At 38.9% G+C, this 25,949-nt stretch overlaps 1 protein-coding gene across 17 annotated transcripts in view; it reads right to left on the reverse strand.

The window, feature by feature from the left end:
* The window catches only part of TACC2 (transforming acidic coiled-coil containing protein 2), a 175,982-nt gene that overhangs the window by 12,269 nt on the left and 137,764 nt on the right, over nt 1-25,949 (reverse strand). For 5 of the 17 annotated variants that reach the window (XM_048506345.1, XM_048506327.1, XM_048506337.1 and 2 more), the window contains 9 exons: nt 25,206-25,419; nt 20,780-20,841; nt 20,363-20,478; nt 18,121-18,292; nt 17,645-17,785; nt 15,531-15,620; nt 6,014-6,157; nt 4,976-5,052; nt 268-311 (listed from right to left, as the gene is read on the reverse strand). In XM_048506345.1, the coding sequence (XP_048362302.1) occupies nt 268-311; nt 4,976-5,052; nt 6,014-6,157; nt 15,531-15,620; nt 17,645-17,785; nt 18,121-18,292; nt 20,363-20,478; nt 20,780-20,841; nt 25,206-25,419 (1,060 nt within the window). The remainder of the gene's footprint in view (nt 1-267; nt 312-4,975; nt 5,053-6,013; nt 6,158-15,530; nt 15,621-17,644; nt 17,786-18,120; nt 18,293-20,362; nt 20,479-20,779; nt 20,842-25,205; nt 25,420-25,949) is intronic. The other 12 variants (XM_048506328.1, XM_048506338.1, XM_048506333.1 and 9 more) reach the window with 6 other exon arrangements.

The raw sequence follows: 25,949 nt of genomic DNA on the forward strand, positions 1-25,949 counted from the left end.
GCTATACTGAAATGCAAGAACCGTGTACAAGTTAAAGGAGAGGATGAATGCACAAACCAAGAGCTGCAACCAGCTAAGTGCATTTGAAGGACTCAGAACTTGTTTTAATTGGAATACAATATTGGTTCTCCAGGACTAAATAGCTACACTTGTCTCCAAGATACTATCAAAAGTTGTATTGATTTTTGAAGCAAGGACAAGAACAATGGAGATCAGAAGTAGAACTGAACTTTCAATATGTCAGAATAAGTCTTTTTCATGACTTACCGATCATCTGAGCAATTGTCTTCTCATATTCTGAAACAATTTTCCTATAAAAGAAAAGGAAAAAAGTGGTACACATATTCAAAAAAGATTAAGGATTGCAATGGCACATATTCATACTAAGGCTTACTAAATAGTTTCAATATATACATGAAGACAAATATATGCAAGTTTTGACATGGCAAATGTTTAATCAAGCTTGAATTCATATGCAGAATAATCCACATAATATCTGCCACTTGCACATTGTAAGCTGCCTGTTGCTAGACATATCCCCTGCTGTCATAGTGTATATTAAGTATGTGTCCTACATGCATGGAGGGCTTTACCAAGCATCCATGAACATTCATAGAACAGTCCATGCGTCTCCACAATAACTATTCTGAGTGGCAGCATCTCTTCAAATGTCGAACAGAGAAAGGCATTTCCAGGCTATCAGAAATCTTTACCGGTGTCCTGCACTGTTGGACTTTGATTTAATGGCTTAACAACTGGGGGGATGGGTTTGATTGTTTTGTGAGTACTGGACCCATTTCAATCTGGCTTCCCCACAGGGCATGGGATGCAGACAGTTCTGGTCCCCCTCGTGGAAAATCTCCGGAGGCAATGGGATCAAGGCAGATCGGCACTGCTGTTATTGTTAGAACTGGCAGCAGCATCAGTTCTACAGTTGATTATGATCTCTTGACTCACTGCTTTGCCAGCTCTGGTATTCATGGGGCTGTCTTGCAGTGGCTGCGCTCATTTCTTCAAGGAGAGAGACAGAGAGTGGTGCTAGGGGAAAGGACCACACAATGACACCCTTGGGTGTGTGGTGTCACTCAAGGGGTAAACCTCTCCCTGATGTTGTTTAACATCTATATGTGCCCTCTTGCCCGGTTGGTCCAGAGCAGAGGCATACAGCATGGGGTCACCCATGTCCCCAAAAGACCTAGCCACACGCCACTGAGTCCCACCTGCAGAGGTGGAGCAAGGCGAAAATGCGCCTGGGGCGTATGCACGCCCTGTGCACCTGCCACAGTGACATCTGCCCCTGCCCTGGAACATTGGCACTACACCACTGCCCACCCGGCACTGCCAGGCCCCACCCTTCTGGCCTCCGTGCAGGCCTCCCCAGGCCTGCATGAAAGCCAGGGGTGGGGATTGGCGATGGTCAGCCCCACCCCCTGAGCCCTACACTCCAGCCTCTGTGCAGGCCTCCGTGAAGGCCTCCGTGCAGACTTCCGCCCCAGATATTTTGGCAAGTTGTTTGGAGGCTGTGGTGAAAAGGTTGAAAAAGAGCAGGCTGAAACTAAATCCAGTAAGGAGAGAGGTCCTGTGGCTGGGCCTTTTGACAGTAAGGAGCTTGAGCGTGATAACTTGACTATGTACCTCACTATGTATGAAGGCTTAAGTCACACAAGCGGCCAAACTGGCATTCTATCATCTTTACTAGGCCTGGTTACTGGCCCCTTATATGTCATACCTTGACCTAGCCACAGTGATCCACACAATGGTCACCTCCAGATTAGATTATCATTAACTTGCTCTATGCTGGGCTGACCTTGAGACTGACCTGGAAACTCCAACTGGTTCAGAATGCAGCTGCACGGGTCCTTACTGGAACCACATAGCGTAAGCACATTCGTTCAATGCTCTGCCTGCTGCACGGTTGCCAATGGAGTACTGAGTCAGATTCAAAGTTTTGGTTTTGACCTTTAAAGCTATGATAGAATGCCCTGTTGAATGAGACCTGTGGGACATGCAGGACTTGTCTCAGTTCTGCAGGGCATGTATGATGGAGCTATTCCACCAGGCCTATGGTTGAGGATAGCAACAACATTTTCTATTGTATCTGGCCTCCCTGTCTCTATTCCTTTTAACATTCCCTTTCCATGTGCGTTCACTTCCCTTAGGTAAAATTGTTTTATAGTGCTATCAAGGCCTAAAATTTGGTTTTAGACTGGTTTTCTGTAAGCCTCCCTGAGCCCGCCATGGAGAAGTGTGGCATATAAATAAAATAATAAATAAATACACTGTAATAATAATAAATAATAAAATAATAAATAAATACAAATAAATAAATTCTCTATTTTACATTATTATTGTGATGATGATACTTATATCTCATTGCAAACCTCTGTGAGCCAAGTTTTGACAGCAGGATGGCAGCATATAAATAAAATGTTATTACTCAAGATGTAAAATTCCTGAAAATTTTGAAGCTATGAAAAATCTCAAAGCTTTTTGCATGCAAAATATATGTTTTAATTTGGGTGCTGTGTGGTTTCTGGGCTGTATGGCCGTGTTCTAGCAGCATTCTCTCCTGACGTTTCGCCTGCATCTGTGGCTGGCATCTTCAGAGGATAATCTTCAGAGTATGTTTTAATAGAGCCTCCACTAATTAATTTTGTAGTCTTTATCACCATGAGGAAAAAATTAACTACTTGTATGGAACTCAAATGTTGCACTCAGACAATATGAGAAACCATGTTTTAATCAAATCCTGATTAATTATGTCATTTGAATGCAGATGCAAGAAACAAACTGGGATTTCAGAATAGGCTGACAAATGTCTTTTAACCAGGTTTGTGTTACTATGTCACAATGTCTGAATTCATGAGCAAAGTGGCCCTTATAAGTGCCTGAGGATTGCTTCTCTGCTGGGAGGTAAGGAGGTACCAAGAAGCACACCGAACAAAATTTGGTAAACTAGAATGTGTTACTTGTTTCCACACAGACATTTTGTTTTGCTTTGGTCCCAAACTGGAACACTCACAAGGGGGAACCTACATGATGTTGTTCACTAGCTATACTTTCCCCTCATCTCAGTACACTCTTTATTAAACCTGCTCCCCTACAATCCTTTAGGGAAAAGTGCAGAGTACATTTTCAAGGTCCTTCCTATTTTCCTTCTACCAGTTTCTAGTAAACCCTATTTTCCCAATTGCACTATGGAAGAACTATTAATTGCTATAGCAATTATTGTTAAAAGCCATACGTGATGCACGAGGATGGACAACTGATGGACAAAAAAGGTAACTGATGAACAAAAGTGTACATACTGTGCAGATACTGCACTCCCAACTCCAGTGCAGATACTGCACTACCAAAGCCTTTTATAACTACACTTTGTTGCATAATTTCTGATTTAAACAAACCAAGGTTTTGTCAAAGGCTTTCACGACTGGAATCAACTGGCCAGTCATAGATGTGAGTGAAACATTAGGAGCAAGAACTACCAGACCATGGCAACACACTCCAGAAAACATAAAACAGCCAAACTAAGGTTTATCATGACACCCAAATGCAAAGTAACAGTTCCAAAGCTACAAAACATCTAAACTAAACTGACTAAAATACTTGCGTTAACAGAACTACGAATAGTTCCTAACTTTAGAGCAAGAATGAATCAGCCTTACTAAAATCCAATAAGAGATCTGTCAGTGACTTGAATATAAGGCAGATTTTGCTCTTCTGCAGTTCTATGCAAAAGTGAATTCTTACAAGTTGGCAATTTTGAACTGAAGGCTATGCATAGAGACAGAAGACTGCATTGCCTAATCCTGTATCTATATTACAAACACTGTGTTCTGAGGGGAAAAAAACTACAAAAATCATCTGTGATGTCACAGCAAAATCCATTCAATTTACAAAATTAAAATCTGCGAAGCAAAAATTATTATTCCAAAGCATTGTCCTCATTTTAAACACACACTCACATCCTGCTTTGAATTTGTTTTCAAGAAGAGGCTAGCTAGAATAAGCAGATTAAATCTGATTTAAGCAGCTGATCCATGCCTTTTCCAGAGAATCAGGCTAATGAAATGTGACTAGCTTGATCCCTAGTTTTTGAGTGACAAGTCATATTTTGCCAAGCGAGTTCTCAATGTTCTTTGCATGACCCGCAGTACAATCTCAAGCAGAATTACACTCTTCCAGTGGAGTTAGAAGGGTGTAATTCTGTGGAGGATCACACTGTTACTGTGCTGCCCCTTCCCCCAAATGTATGTGTGTATGTGTGTGTGTGTGTGTGTGTGTGTGTGTGAGAGAGAGAGTGTGTGTGTGTGTGTGTGTGTGTGTGTGAAATATAGTGAGACTAGTTAAGAGGCTGAGAACAGATCCACAAAATAGAAACAAATTTCACTATTTCAATATATAAGGCCCTTAAATTAAAAGTGACCTAGGTTTTGATCAAAATCCTACATTACTTTCTGTTGGACTTACTTTGATCAATATGGACGGATGCCAAAGCCAGTGACACTCAAATCACCATGGTGTTCTGTGGAAGTGCCGATGACAACTGAGTAAGAGTGAATTGCCCAATGGTTTGCCAAAGAGGTTTAGGCCTTTCTTTGTGTTCTGTGCATTGTCCATTAGATTTGACCAGGTCAAAGATTTCAAAACAGTATCTATCCATATGGCAGATGCTTGATTTCTCAGACTAACATGTAGTCCTCTCAAATATGTATGTAAATAGTACCAGCATATTTTCATATTCTCAGTTAATAGTAAAGGCTGAGGGAAAAGATCCTTGCAAACAGTCTGCACAAGCCTCTCTTTTAAGGCTAGGTGTACTATGTCTGATAGGAATCTTGCTCGTTCTTTAGAATTACTGAGAGACAGTTGTCAAAAGTTACACAAAGACACAAACCCAAGCCATACTTTCCATCCATCACAGGAGCAATTCAATTCATTTAAAATGGTTTAGAAAGAACCCAAAAATACACACCTCATTTCTATTACTTCCCTCCTGCTTTCTTCGTATTTATCTTTCCATTCTGATACTTCTCTCTCCTTAGTTACGACCTGTCACAAAAGAAAGCATTTATTATATCTTAAAGAAACAGGGTCTCCAAAATAAGACTGTTTTTCAGCCTTGACAGAAAGCCAGGGGAGCAGAAGCCCATGCTGATCTCTTTCAGGAAGCACAACAAAACTGTTGGCCAAATGTGTCATAGACAAAGGCCAGTAACAGAAGATCATGTTAGGAAAATGAAGCTGCCACATGGAAACATGCACAGAGAGATGGCTCATCACTGATTATGTTGTTTCTACTCTGGTTAAAATAAACAGCTGCACAGAGATCCAAAATGAATGTTCTAATTGTGCAAGGTTTTTTTCCGTCAAATAATCACCACACAGAAAATCATCAAAAATACAATAGCATTTGATAGGATCTAGTTTTCCATGACATAGTTCGAAGGGTCAGCTACTGCTGTCATTTAACCAACCATGGCTACTGCTGTCATTTAACCAACCATCAGGAAGAAAAGAAGACCCTGATTGTAATTAGAAGAGGGGAAAGGGGAACAATGTCCAAGGTGGGAGTTAGAGAAGTTTCTGACATGAGGAAGCTCATCATGAAATGATATACCAGAGCAAATAAATTATTCTCCTTTGCACCTTGACCCCCTTTTTCTCCTCCTGCTATTCAACCAGCTTTCACTTTTAGAATACTGAATGCCCTAGTCATAGCTGGCAATAGCAGGCATTGACACATGGTGTCAAGTTGTACCTAAGTATCATAAGCAAGAATTCATGTCTGAGAAGGACAGAGTTTTAGAAGAGCATGTGTGATCCCCTTGACCAATTTTCTGTCAACTTCTAGAGATTAGTATTCATGAACCCATCCATGACTTCAACATTTTAACTGCTTCATATTTTTACAAGCAGTTTTAAAAATGAAGTAAATCAATCTCCAAGGAACTATACTTATGCAAATCCACTAATAAAGTAGCATAAGGTTCTAATCTGAAATGACAATTACCTCTTCCCTGGCAACTTGCAATGCAGAATCCAAGTCTTGCTGCTGATAAAGCAAACCAGAGGTATTCTCTGCCTCTGAGCTGCTTATCCTGGAGTAAAGTGTACTTTTAGAGATGGAAACATCCGATGACACCGCAGGCTCTCTCTATTAAAAGAAGTTAAGAAATTGACTATTAACAACAAGCTCCACTATTATTGCTAGTGACAATTTTACAGCAGAACATCAAAAGACGTGGAGTTATGAGTGGAAAATGTAAAAATCCATTTGTATATAACTTTGGTGCTATATACAGATGTTAATGTGAGTGGAACGGAACAGCAGAAAGTGACAATCACTCAGCTGCTTCAAGAACTGTTACACAGAAGTCAGCCATCCAGACAGAACAGAAGCAACAGCTATAGCAGCCATATTTTATGCACTGTTCTCTGTTAGTTTTTATGACCAGAGCTGTTGGATTCTTGTTTTTAGATGCTGAGCCATCATTGTTCTCTCTCAAGAAGATCATCATTCCATATAGCTCATTTTGCTCTGCGTGTGATAATAGTTTTGGAGAAGCAACTAAATCCTTACTAAGAACTTAGAAGAATCACGGCACTTTTAAACTATCTTGAGTCTCACTGAGAAAGGCAGACTATAAACAACTGCATAATAAAAAGTCTTGTGGAGATACCTGTATTCTGTCTTGCTACTGCTAGAGGTTAGCGTGTTAGTGATCAGGAACTCTATGTTCTGCTAATATCTCCTACTGATCACCTTCCTTGCTTCAGCTATACCCTTTACAACAAAAAAGAACTAAGTAGAATTGTAACTTCACCACCCTGTGCTGGACCGTCTTTGTTTTAGAATGCTCCACCTGGGTCCCACTGTCTGCCTAGTTCTGTTAAGTAGGCACTGGTACCCAGGGAGAGCATTCAAAAACAAAGACGGTCCAGCACATGGTGGATTCAGTTATAATTCTACTTAATTCTTTTTGTTGAAAAGGGTATAGGATGATCAATCTGGAGGTACCATGAAGACTCTTGGAAACTAAAATGTAGCAGGGTTGGACACAGGCAGAGCCCAGAATGGTATCTACTGAAACCATGTACTACCACTGGAAAAGCAATGGTAGTCAGAGCTAAATCAAATATTTCTGTATGTGGAAACTATTTATAGTCCTGGAATTTGACCTTTAGATTATTTTAGGTCAACTATGTCTTCATTCTTCTCACATCTTCCAATTTCTCGCCTCCTTCCCTCATCATCTTCATTTGTCACTCCCCGCTGCATGAACTTCGCTCCCTTCCAACCATCCATATCCTCTGGCGACTGGGGGGCTTGCAGATCCCCACCTCCCCTTCGTCCCCCGATTGACAAACATCAACCCATTTCCCAAGTCTTCAGAAACAAACCACGGTGCTGCTTTCCCCATTTAAAAAAAATGCAACTCATCACTTGACTTGTGAGGAAAAAGGCTCTTTCCCCCTTTTTTGCAAAATGCATGCCTTGCTTGCTCCTTCCACCTGTTTGCAAGCGCTGGCACTGAAACCAGCATCCTGGACCTTGCCTTGCAAACACCAAATCAGCCCTCCCTATTGCAAGCGGCTGTCTCATGGGGTGCCCCCCTCTGCTGCTCAGGATGGGCAATGTGGTCAGCAGAATGGAAACCACTCTGGTCAAGGAGGGCAAATGCCAGCCCACTGCCTCGGCCCAGCTGCCCCCTAAGTAGCCCATGCCCAGCACAGGGAAGCTGGAGGAGCGTTTCGCCCACATCCTGGTAAGTCCACCACCCCCACCTGCTTCACCCCCTCCTCTCTGGAGGGGAGGCATTTTTATCACCCCAGGACCCTCCCAAGAAGGGGTGCCAACCTCCCATTGGGATTTGAGAATTCTCCCCCCCCCCATTACAGCTCCAGAGATTAGTTCCCCTGGAGCAAATGGATGCTTTAGAGAATGGGCTCTGTGGCATGGCACCCCATAGGGGTCTCCCCATATCTCCAGAAATTTCTCAACCTGCATCTGGCAGTCCAACCCCACTGCCCTCTCCCCCTACCCACTGGCTGCCAGGGAGGACCTGGCAATCCCCTCCCCTGAGAGAATTCTAGCTGCCATGAATGTGCTCAGCTGGCACAAAAAAGGTGAATTCCCCTCCTGTCCCCCCATGCACACTTTTCATTCTTCTGCACCCTGTGACTGGTAGGGTGCCAGTGGAGTCGACAGCATCAGGGTGGTGTGAAAACAGTCAGGGGGGCTCTTGAAGTGTGAAGAGTAACTACAATAAACTAAACTCCCCATGCCCCCAGTTAAAAATAAGATTGGGTGTTGGATTACATGAGCTGCCAAAGCTGTCCATATCCTCTGCAGAATACCTTCTCAGATGGATACAAATGAGCATCCACTAGGAGCAAAACCTTTTCAGTAGTTGTCCTAGCTCCCCTTGAGAAGTTTGTGTTTGTCACTTGGCTCAGTTTGGAGGCAGGTAAATATTTGAATGGGATTTTGGAAAAAAATATTAATTTTTTTTAAAAAAACTATATAAAAGTTTTTATATGATTGCGTTTGGGGGTGACTATACAGGGCTGATGGCTGCTCTTGGCTTGTGAACCATCTTGCGAGTGTTATAGGCCTTCATGTCCATGCTACTAAAAATATGAATTTTGGAATTACAGTCCAGTGGGCCAGTTAAATTGATTCCGAACCATTAAAGGTCATCTCAAGAACATACAAAATGAAGTGCCCATTTTAGATAACAGCAACATTCATAATAATTATAATTAATTCCTGCTGATTTCTACTAGCTACCTTACAGAACTCTGGTCTTCAATTTAAATCTCTCAGTAGGCTGAGCTGCAGAATGCAATCAATTAAAAATCACAGTTATGGTCCATCTTTCTTTCTTTCTTTCTTTCTTTCTTTCTTTCTTTCTTTCTTTCTTTCTTTCTTTCTTTCTTTCTTTCTTTCTTTCTTTCTTTCTTTCTTTCTTTCTCTCTCTCTCTCTCTCTTTCTTTCTTTCTAATATGGTGCTAAACTTATGGTTACTAAAACAGTAGCCAATTAAAATACAGCTGATGAGGATTAACAGTGGAATTGTTGAGAGAATGTCTACTCTAAATCAGGAGAAGATTGAAGTGTGAAGAGTAAGCTGCGGTGGCAAACATCAAAAGCTGCAGAGGACCTCATCTGGACAAGAAGCTTTTTGGGTTGATTTCTATTTAAAGAGGGTGAAGATGAGTCCGTAGTCATGTGTCAGTGAAATCCAAAGAAGTGTTACTCCCTTCCAAGTCCATTGTCCTTAGCAAGATGTAACTCTGCTTAGGACTGCACTATAAATGTTGTATGTGAAAATAGTTTGTGTTTTGATCAGACCTTCAGTGCTTTGACAATATCAAACCACCTTGTAAATATTTTGTTAAAGGTATTTCTTGATGTAGAGAGCAGAAGTTCAGCAGTAGAACATATTCTTGCATTACAGTAGATTCCAGGTGAAAGACTGAGGCCATGAATCTCACATAGCAAGGCTGAAAATTATTTCTGCCTGGGACCCATGACAGCCATTACCTTCTGGAATAGCCACTCTTTAACTTGTTTGCAGAGAAAGTTTGAGTGTCAGGTACACAGATTCACAAAATCCAAAATGGCTACCAATCTTGATCCTCCTTGATCTGAGATTGCAAATGCCTTAGCAGACCAGGTACTCGGGAGCAACAGAAGTAGAAAGCCATTGCTTTCACATCCTGCATGTGAGCTCCCAAAGGCACCTGGTGGGCCACTGTGAGTTGCAGACTGCTGGACTAGATGGACTCTGGTCTGATCCAGCAGGCTCATTCTTATGTTCTTATGAGCATCATAATGTATACACTGTTGTAAAGAAGAATACAAGATTGAAGTAAAATGAAATTTTGGTAGCTATTTCTTCACCATCTGATTTTAATCAGCACAGCTGCTGAATTTTCTGGTTCACTCCACAAAATATTAAGTTTAAACATTTCAAAACAGCAAGCAATAACTCTAATGCACTAAGGATGATGCAATGTTTAACTATAGAAATTTCATTTTCACTTCAATTTTATACTGTTCTGATGAGGATATAATACCAGATATGATACCAGATTCCTAAGTCATGTCCTTCACACACTTTGACAATATTTATTGTTCTCTGTTAATGTAATGAATGCATATGCATCACATTTTATAACATGTATATGTTTTAATGTTTAAATAGATATGATTTACATTTTCTTTATTCTGTGAAATATACACAGTTCTTTACAACAGCGCATTCAGGATTTTTTCTTACACACCGTGTCCTGTATTTACTGTTAGGTATACAGGTTCAGCATCTCTTAAAACTCCAAGTATCGCAAAGAATAAGGGACTATACTACAGAGTAAGAGCTTACTAGGGCCAGCACAGTTCAGCAGTCCAAATCATGGCCTATGCCACAAAAACACTCATAGATCAGTTGGTACTAGAGGCATGCACTGGCAAAATTATAGCTTATAATTCCATATCAGAAGATCAGGAAGGTTGTTATTGTTTTTATTAAATGGCAGTACCATTATTATTATTCTAGAAAGTCAATCCAGAAATATTGGAACTTTCCTCCAATATCACCCTTCTTGACTTTTCCATACCTTTTTTTCAAGTTCTTGGCCCTTTCATAGGGGCTTCATTGCAAGATACTTTATTTAAGCAAACTGGAATTTTACTCTAGTGTTTTCTCATGAAGCCATTTTAGGAAGTAACTTGTTCTACATTATTAGTTGATATTGGCCAACAGTGTCACAGCTTTATACGAAATAGCGTGTTTACAATTTAATTTTCATGGTGAAATTGTTCATGACACCAGGATTTTTTCTCTGTCACACCATAGCAAAGAAACTCAGTAATGTGATATTTAAAAAAAGAAAGAAATCCATTCTGGTTTTTACCCTCTACCAAACTGGATTAAGGTTGCTGCAAAGACATCCAGCAGATCCTATTATAACTAATCTGCATTAATTACTTAGCTACTGTAAGTCATTGCATCTTCCTGAAGATTCATCCATCATTTATTTGTTTGACCTTTGCAATGGCTGCTTAAAGAGAACAGTTAACCGTAGGAACTAACAATGTAAAGCTCTGATTAACATGGTAAGTTTCCAATGGCAAATTTCCTGCAGCAACAACTATCAATGAAAATATATTTTAATAGTCTATAATAATGAGTTATGCTTTACTTCGCAACTCCAGAATCTTGGACACTGAAGTTTGTTATACAAATGTAGTCAATAAAGTGGCAAATGATCAACTCAATTATTTAATTAGGAGACATCTCTGCTTTAAACACCCTTTGTTATATAGGAGGTGTTATTTAATTGAAGGTAATTATTTTGGCTAAATCCACATAGCCATCTGTTCGTTCGTTTGTTCATTCGTTTGTTCGTTCGATCTATCTATCAGATTTTTAGTGTCAATTAATGAACACAAGTCAATTAATGGCACAAGTCACACAAGTCCTTTGCCACAGTAATGGCAGATTTTAGATAAAATAGTTTAAATAGTCAAAGATCAACTATATAGAAATACTTATATGTATAAATCCGTATTACCAAAACTGCTGATATGTTTGTACTATGGATGTTCAGGACAATCAGATATTCAACTTTCTGGTAGTAAGTGATCTTGTCATATTTTTCCTTGGTCCATCAACTTATTGTATACTCATTGTATACTGTACATTTTACAGCTAGTTATGAGTCCTGTAGCACCTTAGAGACCAGGAACCAAAAAAGATTTAGACAAAAAAGGGGTTTTTTTGGTTCCTGGCTTATTATATCTGTTGGGTTTTGATTTCCCTTCAGTTTTTTGCGCCTTAGAGACCAACAAGATATTCAGGATATGGGTTTTAAAGATTGATGGAAGCTTTGACTCTCAAAAACTCATACCCTGAAAACCTTGTTGGTGTCTAAGGTGCTACTGGCATCTAGCAGGCTAACACAGCTACCTTTTGAGATTGTCATTTTTATGTGATATATATATATATTGTGGGGAAATTCTGCTTTATTTTAAATTTATATCTCACCCTAAGCCAGCAAGCCAGACTCAGGGCAGTTAAGAACAATAGTATTATACAATATAAAACACTACCAGTAAAATTGCAATTTAATAATCAACTCCCTACTATAATCAAACACCAGTAATTTAAATATCTACAATTAGACTAAAAGCGCTCATGTAATTTGATCTTTGGGCTCCCCAGCGGTTAAAATAAGGAAAGGTGTCTCGACAAGGAACCCTTTCCTAAGATAGATACAAAAACCTTGATAAACTCCCACATCCTAAATTCTAAAATATTTCATTTTTTAATCAATAAAAAGGAAGGGGAGGGGAAAATAGAGAGAAGGGAAGGGAGAAAGAGAAAAGGGAAGGGAAGGAAGGGGGAGTAGAGAAGGGAAAAGGAATAAGAGGAAGGGGAAGGGTATGTCTGACTAGTTTCTATCACTGCTCTATAGTCCCATCCTTATTGGCTATTAAAACAGGATTTTTCTACCGGCAGAAAGGGATGTATATGTGGCTAGTTTAACCAATTGAGTATCAATTACTCTGCTGCCATCTTCCTTCCAAAGAGAATAAAACATCCATGGTATTTTCCAAAATGATTAACAGTTAGTTATATATTGAAATACAATACTGGGAAAAAATGAAAACAATAAAAGCAAGCCAATAAGCAATAAAACCCTATACAACATAGCTACCACTCCCAGATTACTTTAAAAAACCTTTGAACAAAATGGCATTACAACACTATGGCATTCCCCCGACACTGGACCTCATCTGAGAGAGCAGATACCATGACTGAAAAACAACATGCTCCAGCACTGCATCTAGTAAGCTTCAGGGATGGGACATTCAGGAGGCGCTCCAAGTTAGCACCCAGGCTCACAGAGGGAGAGATGACCAGTTAGATGTGTGGGCCCCCAAATCTCAATTTTTACAGCCTACAGTCAAGAAACTGAATTTCCCACAGATGCAAATGCACAGGAAGTAAAATAGGAGTGATCAAACCTCCCGCCTATAATTAGTACACGAGCATCCGCCTTCTGTGCAAACTGCTGAACTGTCTTCAAGAACACAGAGCCCATTATGATGGTCCACTGTTAAAGTTATGGAGAAATGAATCCACATGGCGAGTTCAGCAACATTTATGTAAAAAGCCATTTTCTTCATAAAATTCAGGAGGGGGAAACACTTCTCACAACAGCATCAACATGATCATGTAGCAACAAAGTATGGTCCACGCTCTTTGCTGAACCCAAGGGTAAAGAAACCCCCCCCTCCAGTTTATCCCCCTCCAGCTGAACCCAAGGGTAAAGAACCCCCCCCCTCCAGTTTATCAAGCAGCATCACCTCAGTCTTGACTGGTTTCAGCTTTGGTCTGTCATCCCTTTAGCCCGGGGGTCTGCAACCTGCGGCTCTCCAGATGTTCATGGACTACAATTCCCATCAGCCCCTGCCAGCATGGCCAATTGGTCAACCCCTGCTTTAGCCACTTGACCACTACACGTAGGCACTGGCTCAGAATGAAGACTGCAACTTCTTTGTGGCTTGTACAAAGTACAATATAGTGATGACACCCAACCCCAAAGCTCTTATCCATTTCATTCAAAGGTCTAATATCAAAATTAAACAATGTTAGTAAAAAAAATAGGTATTTGTGGAAACTCACAAGATAGATTCCACAGCAATTACCCACAATAACTTTCTGCGTCAGCCCAGATGAATATATTTTGATGAAAAAATCAGCCAAATTTCCCAGGCCTTTTCCCAAGCACAGGGTCGGGTCTCAAATACTTACCGGTTCAATACATTAAAAAAAGTAAATGGAATCAACCCCCATTACAACTCAATGAAAAATTTGAAATTGGCTTCCACAAGATTGGGATTGAACCCTTTACATTTATTCAACCAACCAACAGACTATACAATTATGCAAAACTATTTATAAAATTTAAAAAAAACCAAGCAGACTATTATTGAATCAGCTAGCTCAGGACTGGCAAAAGCAAAGTTACACTCTAATCTCATCCAAGTCAAATTGGTGCTGTGATGCAAAGATTTGAATGATGATTAAGATCATACATCCAACGCCACAGTAATCTCCTACTTTAAAAGCAGCCTGAGTATGTATTATAAAAAATAAATTAGTTCCAAAGACATATGAGTACAATATCCTCTCAATCTGCAAGTGAACATTTATTTGTGGCAGGATGCCAACCACATGCCAGCAACACTCTGTTGGCTTCAGCATTTAGCATAAAAACGCTAAAAAATCCCCACACATATACCATTCAACCCCCATAAGCTGTAATCTTTGCATTAAACACAGCCCTAAGTGACCTTCTAGGACAGCTGCAGACATCAAATCCACTACATGAGAATTCACACTTAACTCTCATTTTGACCCCATGCATCATAGAAGCAACCTCATTCTTTTGATGATCACACCGACAAAGCGTCAGGCAGCATGCTGTGGGCGTATCAGGAAGGAAACACTTTAGATCTTAAAGAATAAAAGTGATGTGTGCGTGAGAAGGCTCCCCCCACCCACACTGAGATTGGTCTTTTAACCTTTGAACACCTAAGCCTAAATATTTAAGACACAGTCTTTAAAATTATTCCTGAAAGAGCAACCATGTATGCCCATGTAGAATTTGGAGCATACTGGAAACATTTGGTTTTCCCCATTTTCATTGTACAGATAACTTGAACAAGCACATTCATAAACTAAGGCACATTTCGATCTCAGGACAACATCTGGCAGCACATAACCTGCTAGGTTATAACTAAAAGGACCCATAAACAGGTTGAGAAAGTGAATTCTTAATTTATCAACTATCTAGAGAGCTCACTGCTGCTCTTTCTTCAGCTATGTGATGCATTTAAAGTTCCTTCCTTTTCAAACAATGCTATACTGCAATCCATACCCAAAGGTGGGTGATGACAGTATCTAACATGAATACTGGCACTAAATTGCAGGAATGCATTTAACAACTATTTATCCTATCTCGGACAAACAGAAGTTTCTGTATTTATGTAACTGAAGCAGCTTTGATTTTTTGGACATTCCCCAAATTTCTCTGAAATCTCTTACATATATATGTGAATGCTGACATTGACTAAACTGTGGCCATTCATCAGAACATGTGCGTTGGTCATTAAAATCTTTCTAAAATGAAACCCACACTAAAGTCATTTTTCAGGCAGTGTATTAGTGTGAGAAAAGCAAGACAGTGAAAGACAATGGATCTCAACTATAACTGTGCCTGAGTTCCAAGATATTTGATAGTAATTCTGAAATGTATCCACAGTATATCTGCAAAGTAGAGGCACTGAAGATTAGAGGAAGACTCCTGGCATGCTTCTTGATTTCTCTTTTAATACTAAGGTTCCAAAAGCACCAAGCATCACTCAGAGAAACGTGGTTAAAATAAAAGCAGCATTTTGGATTCTTAAGCTGTGATCAACAGCACACAAACCGCAGGCAGGTAACAGATACCTCAGTATCTAAGGAGCTGAAAGAAGACAGAGTAATTTGTCTGGCTAACTTCAGAGCTTCTATCCTCATTGCAGCAAACTCTAATTCTTCCTGTCAGTGGGGTGGTTGGTGGATTGTGAGCAACACACAGGAAAAATGCATTAAGTTCAGGATGCAAAGTAAATATTCATGGTCACAGAATGAATACTACAACACATACACAAACATATTCAAGCTCAGGGTTCCCTGAAGGCCTGAAACATCAGCAGAACACAAGCCAGCATTTCTTGTAAGGCAGGGTCAACGATCAATTGTACCTGAGCAGAAAGAGCTTTTAAAAATGATATAGCTTTGCTCAGGGGGTACAAATGAAACATACTTTCGTGTGTGCGCGCGTGCGTGCGCGTGCCTGAACCTAGTTGCAAGTTGCTTTAGCAGCTGTCCGTTATAGTTCAAGCATACTCATTCAATTCAATTAAAAAGGTCAATCAGACTGAAAAAATCTGATTCCTACTTTAGATGCACTATTTAAGTCCCTCCCACACATTCAATTTAGAAAGTGTTGGCTCCTTATAAACAACACTCCACTGAAGCAGTTTTAAAGAATCATACCTCCAATTATCCAAATAGTCTCCACCAAGAGGTGGTGTTGCCCAGACATTATTTTCAGTATGGCAATTTCAACCATTAATGTTGAAAACCAAGCAGTATTAAAAGTGAATTTTTAAATGTAGTCAAAGACTTTCACGGCCAGATTTAACTGGTTCTGATGGGTTTTCCGGGCTGTGTGGCCGTGGTCTGGTGGATCTTGTTCCTAATGTTTCGCCTTCATCTGTGGCTGGCATCTTCAGAGGTGTATCACAGAGAGAAGTCTGTTACACACTGTGTCTAGTGAGAAGGGAATGTTTAGTGGGGAATATATATATATATATAGTGGGGAATATATATGTAGTCGCAGATGCGACTACAAATGTAAATGGACTCAACCACACCTTTGCATATCCACCCAAACACTTAATGATTGGTTCCCCACCCTGGGACATGGACAATATACCACACTAAACCTGCATCTGTGGCTGGCATCTTCAGTGGTGTATCACAGAGAAAAGTCTGTTTCACACTGTGTCTAGTGAGAAGGGAAAGTTTAGTGTGGTATATTGTCCATGTCCCAGGGTGGGGAACCAATCATTAAGTGTTTGGGTGGATATGCAAAGGTGTGGTTGAGTGCATTGTATTGTGTGTCCATTTACATTTGTAGTCGCATCTGCGACTATATATATATTCCCCACTATATATATATATATATATTCCCCACTAAACATTCCCTTCTCACTAGACACAGTGTGTAACAGACTTCTCTCTGTGATACACCTCTGAAGATGCCAGCCACAGATGAAGGCGAAACATTAGGAACAAGATCCTCCAGACCACGACCACACAGACGGAAAACCCACCGGAGCCAGTTGAATTTTTAAAGTTTTATTACAAAAAATGCACTTAGGCTAAGGGAATTTTCTGAAATGACACCAAATGCATTTTAATTCACTGTATTTGTAATACATTGAAAATGCAACACAGAACACCATATATTCTGCTTAGATTCACTTTTAGCATTGTATAGTGTTAGCCAGTTTGAGTAAAATGTTGTTGCTGCCTGTATGTACCTGAAGATACCATTTTGTACAAAGTGGGAATTTTCATACTCAAGCAATTGTTTCAAAGGTATTTTGGCTCTGTGACTAACCTCTGTGATGTGTTGACATACAATGAAGCATAGAACTAGCCTTGTTTTACATGTGCAATTCACCACATTTGATGCAAGGTGTACATGCCAACACTTGCTGTGGATGCAATCAGTTTACTCATAAAAAAGTAGCTGACTATGTCACACAACTGGAGCATAATTATATGCTCATGTTATATTCTAACAGATGAGGTCATGACCCTCTGAACCAACTCTAACACTTTCAGAAATGTTTGATCATTGGGAATATGTGAAGTTAAGAACAGATCTCACTTAAAAAAATATTTCTGATGGGTTTGAAGAAGGCTTGTGTTGTAAGTTTGGCATGTGCCTTCTACTGGTGTTTACAAACCCCGAGGCAAGGAACAACTGACAGACTTTCATTACAAACCTGAAGTTTCTGAGCAAATATTGGGGGATTCTTTTCAGCTAAGTCAGGCTCTAGATACTGAAGCTGATCACACACTGAAGGTGGATGGGATATCCTACTGAGAAGAGCATCAGCAGAGAGAAAGGAGTCCTCAGGTAGGGTCTAAAGGGCAAGGAGGATACAGAACAAGTAACAAAAACTAGCAGAACTTTTCATTAGGGAAGGCATGCATCAGCCTGTTTATATACACACATATATATATATGCCTCAAGAGGTTCTAATTAAGCCTGCAGAAAATAAGGCATTAATATTGTAAGTGCCTGAATTTGTCAAGAAAACTATTTAAAAGTAATGAAAAGTCAAACACTGATGTTCTTGCAAAGCAACGGTTGTCTATTAAAAACCTTTAACGTAAGTGGAAGGTTTTTTTTTCACTCCAGCAGTCATCAGCCCTTGAGCTAGTAGACCAAAGTAGAAGAATCAAAAATAGTTCTTACCATGTCAGTGTTGTTTGAATTGATTCCTAAGGTCATGGGCTCCAATTCTTTTCCTTTTGATTTCTCAGATGACTGTATCTGTGTCTCTTGATTAGATGAGAGGGACAGTGAAGATGGATGTTGTAACTGTATTCCAGAGGACACCAGGGCTTCTGTTTCTTCAAAGCTTGACCTACAACAAGATAAAACACTGTGCTTTCAAGCTGGCTAACAGAAATGTTACATGGACCTCAGCTTATCAAAAATTTCAAGATCAGGATGTGATAATATAACAATATAGTGTAACAGTAGCCTTTTCCACACAAGCCACCCAAAATGTTTGCAGAACGTTTGCAAAATGTTTTCGATCTCTCCTGTTTGTTTCCACTCACCCCCTTCAAACATTCCATTGCTGCTGCACGGAGGTTTTTCCCCCTTTTCTGGCTATTTGTGGAATCAATGCTATGAAAACTTGATGCATGGATTCTGTTGCTGTGTGAGCAATGCTTCAAAGATTTAACTGTGCTTTTTTAAAAAAAACACAACTGACAAAAATAAAAAGGGCAAGAGGGGACGGAATGAGCCCAGGGACGCGATAAAATGGTATCAAGGAAAAAGTTCAGACACAGCACAAAGGTGTGAAAAATGCAGCAGGAAAGATAAAACAATTTAAATATGCACACACAGCAAAGGAAGACGTTTTGAGAACATTTCACACAAGGGTTTTCAGATAAAACAAAACATTTTTGGAATGTAAAGGGGAAAAACAATGCAGAACCCTATGGAGGAATCATTTTATTTTCTGTCTGAAAATGTTTTTAAAGGTTTGTGTGGAAAGGGCCAGTATATGATAAGATTGTGAAGAAAAAATAATGATTTTATAGCATATGGAGATATATTAAACTCTCAAGGAGAAATGAAGTCTTGGCAAAAGATGAAGGATGAAAACAAAAAAGTACAACAGCTACTATATTTTCAGCTAGTTTCAAGATTAAAAAGGACACATATCATAAGAAGGGTAATAAGGGAGCTGACTGAATTTGAAAAGGTGATAATGCAGCAAAAAGAACATCTATTAGGATAAATTTACAAGCTATTATTTCAGTTTGACAAGTTAAAACGTATGATTAGATGGATGCAAAATTTTGAGGAAGAAATATCTCTCCACCAATGGGAAACCTTATGGACAAAAGATATAAAATTTACAGTCAAAGAGAAAATTGGTACAATATGGTTTATTGGTGGTATATCACTCAAAAGGATATTGAGAAGAGGAAAAAGAATTATAAAAGGAAATGTAAAAAAGTGGACTGCACTATTTATCATATGTAATATGCAAAAAGACCAAAAAAATTGGAAAGAGTTATATGTCAATATTCAGAAAAAATTAACAATTACATTTACAGTGGAAGTCAAGAGTATCCCATTAGGCATTCTGCCAAAAATATTCCAAATATCTTGGAAGTTATTTCCATGCTTAGATACATGGTAACGGAAGCCAGACTTACACTTGCAGCAAAATGGAAAGAAGATAGGCTCCATGGAGATAGGATTCGGAAAATAAACTAGCTGAATATGCAGTAATGGAAAAACTAACAAAGTAAATAAAAGACAAATTAAAATAATTTCAAGCATATTACTTCTATTATTCAAAAAAAATGGGAAGCAGAAAAGGAAGCTAATGAAATATATATGAATTATTAATATCCTCTTGATATGTTGTATTGAAAAGGTGTCAAGGTGGGAAAAGCATTTAAATATACTATGAATAGATAACATCTGAATTTAAATTTTCAATATTTGGGAAGTATTTTTAGAAATTTATAATAGCAATCAGTATTGCAAGCCTTTTTATCTATTATCTAATACAATATAGAACATCTTATGGTTTATCTAATACTATATAGAATATCTTATGATTTATGCTAAGATTATTATAATAACTACAATTTAATGCTATTATCATGACGTTATTTACTGTTTATAACTGCTCTGATCACTTATTGTCTCTTATATCATTGTTTATTATATGATATGTATATTCTTTCTTTTATTTCTCTTTTGATATAATTTTAATAACAGTTGCTTCGATATATTTTTTCTTTTTTTCTGCTCCATTTATATCTGTAAAAAATAAAATCTTCATAAAAAAATAACCACAAAGGAAAAACAACAACAATGGTCTAGTGGACCCATTTATAATTATGATGATAACATTAACTCTTGATAAATAACTATTCTTCTTAATAATGCTGTGAAGTACCCAGAACAAGGGGTCGTAGAATCTGATAGCCGGACTGGAGGAGACTTGACTGGACTCTCCTGCTGTGCATCAATCATGAGGTACAAAGACTGCTTTGTCTGAGCATCATCATCCTGCTGTCAAAACAAAAGGAACATCATTATGCATTTTTTATTAAAACAAAGCTGTCAATCCCCTGTGATGCAACTAATTACATAGCGCTAAACTACCAAGGGAAAGTCACAACATGCTAAATTTCTCTGTCATCCCTCAGCTTTCACTCAAAGCAGAGGCATAAGGCAGCAAGTTTGTTGGTTTCTTTGAATTTAAATAAGCCAGTAGACTGAGGCTAATGTGTTTACACTGTATATTGCATCAGTGCATACCCCTTCTAGTGTTCAGAGGAAACAATCAGACATGCACACAGTGGAAACTTACAATGATAGAGGAGCCTATCTTCTCCATATATTCGATTTCATACGCATTGCCATATTCCAGTTCTGCAATAAAAAAGGAAGAGAACTTAATGTGGTGGTAAAGCATTCTTGACACTGCCCAAAGTTTTATGGCTGGTGCATTCTTAATGAGCATTAAAATCAACATTATTAGAGCGTGCACAATATTGATTTTTCTCCCTTGCATATTAATCACAGTCCATTGGCACAAACAAGGACTGCATGTGATTCATTCATTTCTTAAGACCACAAGATTACCTTCCTTTGTTCCCTGCATTCTCTTCCCTGAAACAGCTAAGCACCAGATTTTCCCCTAGTGCTAAGAGTGTTCCTTTACCATACCGCAAATAATGTAACTTACATTAATCTGTAGTGGGTTCAGTTTTCCCTGCAATAGTCAAAAGAGTTCTACAAGCTGATGAGCATACATATTATTTCTTTCCCATAATTCACTTTTGTCCAACAATTACGGTCATTACTTGTCCTTACAATGAGCTGAGAACATAAGGCCACAGAAGAGCTAGGCTATATTTATTTAAAAGATTTCTGGATTGCTTTTCAGCACACTGCTTCCAAAGACAGTTTACACGATAAATATGCCAAGTGATAATAAAGCATCTGTGATTATAAATACAGCAGATCTGAATCCTACAACTTTGCTGACTTCAGGGTGGAGGCTTCCTGCAGTCTAGGGAGTCTTCCTCCAGAGAAGAACATGTTCTGCAAAGGGAAATCAGCTGAGCTAATGGCGAGATAAAACTTAAAGATATATCTAAAGCCTCACATAAACTCTAGCATGCCTGCCCTTTTCCTTCTAGAATCCCTATATTCAGCTTCTGATCCCTCCAGATGCATATTTCCCTCACTGCAGGGAAAAATGACTGGTGAGGAAGTGGAATGTGGAGTTGCATAGTATGGTTTGAGAACCGCCTTGCTTCTTCTTCTCTGAAAATCAAACCTTCATACTGCTATTTTGGAGCTGACATGGAACTCTAGCTGTTCCCAGACAAGTCCCTATTGTTGAACACAGAGTCCCACCCCAATTTTGAGGAAATTTATACTGTATTTTGAGATGAATGTATTTTGCAATGTATTTAGAGATGGCTGAAACTTGGGAAGAGTACGACTCAGTCTTAACTGGGAGAGTGGAGCAACTAAGTCTTTTATAAAACAGAATGAAATATCCTATGCCTTCATTAGCCAGGAGAATGGTGCTTGTCCTGTTCCTGTAAGAAGGATAGACGATTCTTAAGTTTGTCTAGCAAGGCATTGAGACAACAGGTGTATCCCCAAAATGACCCTCTTTACTGGTGGACTACCCTCCCCATGCTTTAATGTGTCAAAGGTTTGCTTGGACTAAGCTGCAGTTTTGTCAATAAAGTTATGGCACTCAAGCTAAACACCCAAGCCTTGTGTCACAGGTTCTTCCTTGGGTGCAGGGGCAAGTCTCTTCCCGTATTAGCTTCTGCATGTAAATAAAGGCCACACCAGCCTTTAGTCATTGTCTGAAAGTCTATTTCCCTGAAATAAAGCAGCTACGACTTCCCTGATTAACATTAGAGAAGAGCGTTCTGAGCCATTATTTGAATTGGGAAAAATAACTGTTGCCAAAAGTAGAAATGAAGCTGGCCCCTAGTTACTGTTTTTGAACTGCAAACTGTACTGTGATCAGTTTAGAATATAATCAGTTCATTCACTGTCTCCGCATAATCAGTTCCTTTGTACATCACAGAACCAGATGTGCTTTAGCTCAATTGAGGACTATTTCAATGACAGAAAAACATCCTTAAGATATCCACTTCTCAAAAGCAGATCAAAATTACTCCTGCAGGAACATTTTTACAGTTGTTCACACAATCATTACTATATGCTGTTTTGGAATGACAGTATTACCACCAGAGGTTGGTGGGTACAGATGACATATTATTTGGGGGTTTCCCTGGAAAAATTTAACAGGTTTAATATTTTTATCATTGTATTTAAGATGTTTTAGCTCAACAACAGAAAACATGGCACAATTAATTACATGCACCAATGATCTGAATGACTGACCCACTTGCAGCACCATCCAAAGGAGGGGAGGTAAATCCCCTTACAGAGATTTTCATATCACTAATACAGAAACTACTCTTAGAGGCAAAAAGGAAATCAGATATTATCCTACAAACAACTTTAAAGCAGTACAAAGTCACATTAGCTCTGAAATTAATTGTACGGCTTACTCATAACTTTTCCACAAAATGTTATACTGGCAACCACTAATAAATTATCTCTGTCCTACTGTTGCCTATAAGCACTGGAAGCTGACATTGCATTAGTGTCCTCTAGAGGAGTATAGTGCAATTACTTCTGCTTCACTCCCTACTACTTTCAAAATCCATTGAATTTGACTTTGGAGTTCATAAGAATCATCCTGCACAGGATTCGAAACACAACGATTCTAAATTGCAAACTCAGGGGAAAAAATCACATGAAATTAGTATACTCCTTTTGGGAATGTTTTTCTCTCTCCATGTTCCTAGCACATTCAAATGCTTAATTACACTGAAATACAAAAGAAGGAGAATTCTAGTGGAGTGGTAAAGAAACACACTCAAGGCAATGCAGGTGTAGTTGATAAAAAGTGCTTACAAAGCAGCTTTAGGTAATAGAGTGATGTTTAAAGCACATGCGAGAGTGGTGCAAATTATAGTCTCTGAAACAAGACTTTAATTACTCCTAAGTTTCCCACTGTAGCATCAAGGCAAGTCTAAAGGGAAGGTATTATTATACTTAAATGATCTCAGAGGAAACATTACCTGTTAATTACAAGTAATCTGCACGTAATGGATATAAGGAGAAAAGTATTTACAGTCCCTTTGGAGGTCACAAGTGTTAAATCAATAAACTTACATATATTTTGACTATGTCTTTGATTTAAAAAGAATTTGTTCCAGTTCTGAATTACACTATTTGAATTATAGTCCATAGCATCCAAGGACATAGGTAAGGGGGGGGGGGTTCTCGGGTTCAGACCCCCCCCATTGCATGTCTGAAGCTCCGCCTCCCCGTTTGTGGGTTTTTGTATTTTAAAGTGTTTTTTTTGGTTTTTGGCCTGCAGGGGGCGCAGTTTTTAGGCTAGCAGCACCACAATTTCAGGCTATCGTTAGGTGACACTCCTGATGATACCAGCCAAGTTTGGTGAAGTTTGGTTCAGGGGGTCCAAAGTTATGGTCCCCCAAAAGGGGTGCCCCATCCCCCATTGTTTCCAATGGGAGCTAATAGTAGATGGGTCTACCCATTTGAGGCTCCATATCTTTGGACCCCCTGAATCAAACGTCACTAAACCTAGGTGGTATCATCAGGATAGTCTGCTGCTGATACCACCCCAGCTTGGTGAAGGTTGGTCCAGGGGGTACAAAGTTATGGACTCCCAAAGCGGGTGCCTCCATCCGCCATTGTTTCCAATGGAAGCTAATAGGAGATTGGGGCTACACCTTTGAGAGTCCATAATTTTGGATCCCCTGAACCAAACTTCACCAAACCTGGGTGGTATCATCAGGATAGTCTCTCAAAGATACCCTGAAAGTTTGGTGCAGCTAGTTTAACAATTGTACCCCTGACAGCAGGCACCCCACAAAATTTTCCCAGATTCTCTTTTTAAATCCACCCCCTTTGGCATGGAATTTGAAGGGAGAATCTGATGTACCTAGTTTAAACATTGAAAGTGATGTTGTTTCAGGGTGTGGGATAATCCACCCCAAAACAGCATCACTTTCAATACTGTTTTATCTGGGGACCTCAGATTCTCCCTTTAAGGTGGATTTAAAAGAAGAATCTGGGCTCCCTAATTTAAACACCATCTTTATCAGATGTTATAATAATATTGATAGTTTATTAGTAATATGAACAAGAAACATATTGGTAGTGGAATGAATACTAACAGTAGTTGGGGCTTCGTTGTTCTTTTTGCTTTTTATATTGTTAAATGAAAAACAGAAAGTTTTTTTAAGGATTAGAACAACAGGCAGAAATATGGCAGTTTTTCCTGTTGTGCTTGTTTTCTAGATTTTATTTATTTTATATATGATTTAAAAAAGGATCTTACAAGCAGTAGCTGAAGAATCCAAGGGCACATCTGTCATCCTATATCTTAAGATTAAAAGAAGAATTTGAGCTTTCCCATTAAAATTAATTGCTATTTACTGCAGTAATTTCTGGATCACATCCAAGGTAGAAGCTGTGCCAGGCGAATGCAACATTTAATATATGTGAGACAGTAAAGGAAGCTAAATATATGGGGAGACAGAATTAAATGAGACAAGCCAATTTGCAGTTAAGCAAACAGAATCAGAAATAACATTTTGTTCTCTGCTTGCCTTTTTCATGTTAAATAAAATACCGGTCTGCCACTAACCCACTTAGCTTACCTTCTGTAGGGGAGCTGAACTTCGTTTCATTTACAAAAGTTGAAAGATCTGATGGTTGAGGGTAATCCTGTTTATCTGAATCTAAGTCCACCGTCATACATGTCCACTTCTGACTGCCTACGGAAGATGCAAGTTTCTCCTCATCTGTTGCATGAACCACAGTAGATACAATGGAGGAAGTTTCAGTCGTGGGCAGTGGCATGGTCTCCTGGGAGAACAAATGTACAACAACTGTTGCATTGCAAAGAAAGAAGTAATTCTCCCCCCCCTCCCCTCCCCACCACTCCAATCCTATTTCTGGATTCCTCTTACTGTCATTTTAACTCTATATTACCTATTCCAGATCTATATAAAGACAAAAAAGTCACATCCCTGAAAACACTGAACATGTAATATAACTGGAACTTGTTCTAATGGCAAGGATCATCTCTTTACTAAACATTTTTTTAAAAAATGTTTTGTATTGAATTTTATTATGGTACAAAGAAAAAAGAAGTTAAAAAACACAAAGATTATTATCCATCTTTCAAATTAAGTACTTCAACAATCAATGTTCTTGAAACAATATTCTTGAACAATCTTAAAAGAAAAAAAAAGAAAAAATAGAAAAAATAGAAGAAAAGAAGAAAGGAATGAAAAAATGTGCAAAATCGAATTCAGTTAACTTTATCATTCGATATGTACCGATGTCTGTTGATGTCATTCTACTACTTATGCTAATCACAAACAGGTTAACTTCTCCTT

This window comes from Sphaerodactylus townsendi, linkage group LG08 (genome assembly GCF_021028975.2).
Source record: "Sphaerodactylus townsendi isolate TG3544 linkage group LG08, MPM_Stown_v2.3, whole genome shotgun sequence".
Lineage (NCBI taxonomy): Eukaryota > Metazoa > Chordata > Lepidosauria > Squamata > Sphaerodactylidae > Sphaerodactylus > Sphaerodactylus townsendi.